The sequence below is a fragment of the Salvelinus sp. IW2-2015 genome, linkage group LG4q.1:29 (assembly GCF_002910315.2).
Source record: "Salvelinus sp. IW2-2015 linkage group LG4q.1:29, ASM291031v2, whole genome shotgun sequence".
NCBI lineage: Eukaryota > Metazoa > Chordata > Actinopteri > Salmoniformes > Salmonidae > Salvelinus > Salvelinus sp. IW2-2015.
The window spans coordinates 12430200-12436562 of record NC_036842.1 but is presented as its reverse complement, the minus strand read 5'-3'; the positions used below and the strand labels follow the sequence as shown (position 1 = coordinate 12436562).

At 43.5% G+C, this 6363-nt stretch overlaps 1 protein-coding gene across 1 annotated transcript; it reads left to right on the top strand.

Moving 5' to 3' along the window:
- LOC111961467 (serine/threonine-protein kinase TAO3) lies at positions 1–5652 on the top strand. The gene is made up of 8 exons (XM_023983764.2): positions 1–387; positions 1507–1743; positions 1944–2072; positions 2190–2393; positions 2559–2798; positions 3019–3231; positions 3337–3519; positions 3604–5652. The coding sequence occupies exons 2-8, from the start codon at positions 1558–1560 to the stop codon at positions 3763–3765; spliced, it is 1317 nt and encodes a 438-aa protein (XP_023839532.1). The 5' UTR covers positions 1–387; positions 1507–1557; the 3' UTR covers positions 3766–5652.
- The last annotated feature ends 711 nt before the right edge of the window (positions 5653–6363 follow it).

The window sequence follows — 6363 nt, the reverse complement described above, 5'->3', positions numbered from 1 at the left end:
ACGCCAGAGACAAGGACTGCCTTCAGCTGCTGCCTTKCTGACGGTGCCTGCGATCGCTCTGCGATGCCCTGTTCATTTCTAGCGAGGAGCTGCAGGCAGTAGCGAGAGACCACGCAGGGGAAGGATGCATTTAAAGCAGGATGTGTGCTGGATGCTGGGAGACACGGCAGCGATAGCAGCAGCAGCAGCGAGCACGGAGGGCCTGGGAAGCGCCCACCCCCTCTCTCTCCTCCTTTTCCTCCCCCCCTGCAGGACCATGCTTGCGTGAGGGATGAGGCTGTGCACAGGGACGCCAGGCCAGAGCTGCGGCCTACTTCTTCTCACAAGAGCCGGGCTCTCGACTGCAAGATCTGTGAACGCTTTGCCACCATCAAATCAGCATCTTTGGTAGGCAGGCTCCCTCTCCCGCTGGGAGGGTCTCTCTCTCCATCCTCTCAGCAGCCCATCTGTAGCCATGGCAACCGGATCCCGTTAATAAGTGTCGTTTTTTTCCATCCTCAGGTTCCCCCCTCTGCTTTCATGTGTGTGTAATCGTTTGAATTGATATCAAATCTCTTTCTATATCTGTTTATCGTGATGTGTTTTTGGTTATTGATTTACAAGCTGTGTGTGGACGTACCTTTAGCATTTTCATCCCAGAATAGTAGGCCTGCAAAACAGGCTCATACCTATTGAGCTCTCCATTTGTGGCTACATACAGTATGGACGTGACAGATGTRTTAGCATGAAGAACACCACATTGACATTCAAGACACCCTTGTTATGGTCATGTATGTAGCTATTATAATTGATGATGCATGTGCTATGTTACTAGCATGAAATCTGAGCTGAGCAGCCATGATCATTTAGTGAAGAGGAGCAATGTGCATTATTTCCTGCCCTGGCTAATACTATCCACAGATACTGTACCTAATAATCCTCAAGAAYGTACACCAATTAACAACTGCGCGTGTTTGTGTGTTTGTGTCTGTGTGTGCATGTTTGTATGTGTGAAAGTTATGAAAGAATTTGTGACAGGTGGTCATAGAGGCCATCTTTAGTTATAGTTGATTGGACTTTACACATGTTGGACTAAAATGCTAATGAGAATATATTTAGTAAATTCTGGAATGAATTTACTGTAGTTATACTACATCAAGGGTGATATTCAGAGACTGTGATCTAGACTACGCACAACTACATAGAACCAAATKAATACTGCAGTTACCCTTAGGTGTACAGTACATAGTCTTTGTGAGGTCTCTCTTCTCTATTTCACTTAAGGTATTCTTGCAAAGATAATAAAATATGTCAAGTTATGTGTCAGATTCACAAAGGACATTGTTCTACTGTATTTTACAGTCTATTACTGTGAGACTAGGGTACTCGTGTTTCTCCCTTYGTAAGTCCATATTTAACGATATAGTTCAGTACATTTTAATTGTACAGTAGGTATCTCAGGCCCTCTTGCTTTTCACACCTGACTGTTCTCTCTGTGCCCTCTGACCCCCTGACCCCTGTGTCCAGGTCACCAGGTAGATCCAGGAGCATGAGCAGGACTCTGAGCTGCGGGAGCAGATGTCTGGGTATAAGCGCATGCGGCGGCAGCACCAGAAGCAGCTGATCGCCCTGGAGAACAGGCTGAAGGCGGAGATGGACGAGCATAGGCTCCGGTTGCAGAAGGAAGTAGAGACCCACGCCAACCACACTTACATTGAACTGGAGAGACTAGCTAAACGGCACACCATTCACACAGACAAAGAGGTGAATAATGAAGTTGCATGGTAGGACAGTAGGTCTTGGTTGCTGTGAATGAAAATGTAAACTGAAGATGTTCCAGCCCCTTGATTAGATTGCATCTGTAGCATTTAGCCCTTTCAGCATAATGTCAGAATTTTAAACAACACATCGAAGGGAGGAAATAAACAAAATAAATCTTGGACATTTCATATGTTCCCGTACAGATAAAGGCAGCTACAGCAGAGGAGAAGAGGATCCAGCAACAGATCATTGCCCAGCAAAAGAAGGAGCTGACCACCTTCGTGGACAACCAGAAAAAAGAGTACAGGCTCTGTAAAGACAAGATCAAAGAAGTAAATGCATAAATCATTTACAAATTTTCTCCCCTTGGTCTGTGATTAAACTGTTTGTATTTTCCATGGATTCCATGCATTACCCATTAAGCCCGGGTTCTTATCTGGATGTTGCAGGAGATGAATGAGGACCCCAGTACGCCCAAGGAGGAGAAGCAGGAGCGTCTTTCCAGGCACAAGGAGACGGTGCAGCACTCACAGGCTGAGGATGAGGCCCACCTTCTGGACCAGCAGAGGCTGGTCTATGACAGGAGCTGCCGTGCTCTGAAACGCAGGACACTGGTCAAGAGACACGAGTTTGAACAGGAGCAAATGAGAGAGGTACAGTTCCTCTCTGATATTTAGTTTGCCAATGATGCTGATAGAATTGCCTCTAGAATTGTCACCCCAACCTCTTTTGTTAAATGGCCTAATTTGCATTGTAGAAGTCTGAAGTACTGTATATTCAAAATGAAATAAGGAGATGAGGAATATGTCCCACCCCAGGAGCTGAATAAGAAGAAGACCCAGAAGGAGATGGAGCAGGCCCTGATGATCCGACAGGACGAGTCCACTCAGGAGCTGGAGCGCAGGCAGCTGCAGACACTGCAGAGGCTCCGTGTTGAGCTGATCCTCCTACAGCACCAGAYCGAGTTGGAGAACCAGGAGGAGTACAACGGCCGGCGGCAGAGAGAGCTGCACAGGAAGCACGCCCTGGAGCAGCGGCAGCAGCCCCGGAACCTCAAGGTGCATAGAATCTATACTGCAGCTGTTGCACTGTACATTTGGTTTAGTAAGAGCCARTGATACATCATTGTGTGTCTGCACATCTAGGCAAAGACCCTTGAATTAAAGTTGCACCCCTGGTCAGACTGAAGCTCAGGCGGTAGTCATAACCGGCAAAATGATTGTTTCTTACTGTATGTTTCTTACGATTGTTTCTTTCTTTCTATTTGTCMWTCTGGAGATGTTGGAGATGCAGATCAAGAAACAGTTCCAGGACACGTGTAAGGTGCAGAACAAGCAGTACAAAGCCCTGAGGAACCATCAGCTTGAGGTCTCTCCTAAGAGCGAGCACAAGGCCATCCTAAAGTCACTGAAGGAGGAGCAGACACGCAAGCTCGCCGTGCTGGCCGAGCAGTACGAGCAGAGCATCAACGAGATGATGGCYTCACAAGCGGTAAGGGCACTACTCACCCTTAACCTCCAAACAGCCACACAATGCTTACTGGTACATGTCTTTTTTAACCCTCTCTCTCTTTCGCTTGTCTCTGTGGTCCCCCAGATGCGTCTGGAGGAGGAGCAGGAAAGGGAGTGCCAGGCGTTGAAGCAGCAGCTGCAGCAGGAGATGGAGCTCCTGGATGCCTACCAGAGCAAGACCAAGGCCCAGACAGAAGGCCAACACGAGAGGGAGCTGCAGATGCTGGAGCAGAAGGTCTCCTTACGCAGGGCCCACCTGGAACAGAAGGTATGTTTTGGTTATGTGGTAACACAAGCTCACCTCTTTAAACTGACCACGTCCCTTATTTGATTATCACTATTGTGGTTTCAGATTGAAGAGGAGCTGGCCTCACTTCAGAAGGAAAGCACTGAAAGGATCAAGCAGCTTTTTGAACGGCAGGAGAGGGAGCTGGACGCTTTCGATGCAGAGAGCGCTAGGCTGGGGTTTGGGAGCTTAGGATCGCTGGACTTCCCCAAGGAGGACGACAGATGAAAATGGATGTGGTTGTGGAGGACTAGACTCTTCCCTTCTGGTGTATGGTGTAGGCATGTGCCTGCATTCTCACTGTCAACTTGACCATGGCCATCTCTACAGTGACAACGCTGGATAACACTCTTTCTCTCTTCCTCTCTAGAGTCTTTTAGATACCACATCACAGCATAGAGCGGTCATTTGCCATGGGAACTACTTTTGTTAAACTTTAGAAAAAGGGGAAAATTAAACAAGATTAATTCACAACACAAGTTCAACCAAGTGTGTGTAACTCAAAAGTCTTGCGTTGGAGATTACAAGAATAGAATATTTATAAAAAATAAGAACTGACTCTTTCCTCCATGCCATCATCCTCCTTTTGGTATGAATTCAGGAAATTCAGGAAATTTTWGTAAAAATGAGCACTTTGATATGTTTAAGTATTAACCCATCATGTTCATATGATGCTTAATGCGTATGTCACATGGAGGGGCATTGCGATTGTGGAATGTGAAGCTGCGGACGACACCGTGGTGTATAGCTGCTTCTTCTCTTTTCTCTCACAGAATGTGAATAATACTGTATGTGAATAATACTGTATGTGAATACTACTGTATGTGAATACTGTAAGCTAAAAGAAGGTATCGGGACAGTGTCAGATCTTATATGTAAACAGTTTTAAAGAGAGATTTTACTTCATTCCATATTGTGCTAAAGCATATGGTCCTTCACTTTTTAAACAATTCCGGTACTTTATTTTACATTGTTCAGTATTTAGAATTTATTGGCATCAGTTTGATCAAGCTGTGTATTTTATCAGAATGATTAAACTCCGTCAAACTGGTTATTATTGCATGCACTTTAAAGACACATTCAGGTTGTGAAGTGATGCATGACTCTGTCCAGAGATTTTAGCAGTTTGTAAATAAAAGTGGTCATTGCATTTTTTGTTTTAATCCCTATTGATAAGCGCCATATTTGATATGAAAATGTCACAAATGCCTTTATTTAAGTTGTGCCTATGAAGCGGTTTTGATTTGTCGTCGTTGTTCTTTCACGTTTGTTTAGCACGGCCAATACCATTGTTTGTTCCATCCAAATTTGGGAATCATTTAATGTTCACTAATCAAAGGTCTTTTCAAGGATAATGGTGAGAATTGTGCTGTATAACTTTTGATATAAATATTTGTATTTGAGAACATAAATAGGAGATACAGAAGCATTGGTCGATTACTAAGGAACTTCACATTATACTTAGAGATATGTTTTTTTTCTTGGTAATGCGGTAGATCAAACATACTGAAAACTCGAATCACTGAAGACTTTTATCAGACTGTATAAAAAACACAGTTAAATGSTATCACAGAATTACTGTAAATGCATAGATTTTTTTTTAAAGCTGTCTGGTAATAGTTAACCAGGCGGGTGGTTGCTTTGTTCTGGGTTGCATTCAAGTCGTAGCTGTTTAGTAACCAGATGTACAATGTTTTGCAGTGTTCATTGTTGTTATTGCACATAAGGTTGCAAAATGTGTCCATTACAGTGACTGGGAAGACAATTGTTTGGTGCTTGATTTCTAATATCACCATCAGCCTTTGACACAGACAGAATACCGGATTGAATGCCTGTTTATGGATGTTACAACTATTTCAACATGTCCAGGTTTAACAGTTTTRAAAGATTGTTTTAAGTTGAGATCTTTAATGCAACACTGATATTTTGACAGTTGCCTCCAAACCCACTCCCTAGTCCTGTTCCTCACACATTGATATCATTTAAGTGATGGAAATCACGCCCTTCCTAGTGGTGGGCTGGGCAAGTGAGATGAAGAATGTTAAAATATCTGACACATAAGTGCAACAAAACTATGAACTTCAAAATACATTAATAAACGACTAATACTTTCAATGTAAGAAACCAAGTATGGCATTATTGATACCTCCAGACTGATGACTTGTGGCATGACTTCAAGTGCCAAAGTTATACAGTAGGCCTCAGTTTTGGAATTATTTGTTGTAAATGACTCCATGGAACGGAGCATATTTTGAGGWTGGAAGGTTTTGGAGAATGTACGTTTTCTTGGCGAATGGTGGATCCATATGCTATTTTCTTTGGGTTGGTTTAACTTGAGACTGGTTCAAACCTGTTATGAACCAAACTGTTCATGTGGACTTATGTTATAAAGAAAGGGKACTTCCCTAAACTAAGCCACACAGCGTTTCCTGTGTGGTACAGAGATGAAATAAAAGAGATTCTCTTGAAACAAGAGGTTGGCATCAACATCCTGCATCCAATGTCAGTGCTCCCCTGAATGAATGTGCAATTATTTTCTTATTTCCTGTAYTATTACCGTACATGCTTTACAAAAGTATACCCCCTGACAATTATGTAAGAAATACACAAATAGTTAAAGCATATTAGATTCACTAGAAGTGACAGTCCTGTGTGTGTGAACCGGTGGTGAGGGAAGTTACTCCTGCAGTACTTCCTGTTTCCTCGATGCCCTGTGGTCTACCATCTTACAATGCAGACTGTGTATCTGTTTGATCTGGCTGTTGGGTAAGGACATTCTCATATGGTAGAGGGGTTGTGGCAAAAGCGGTCTACCCTCACCTGAGT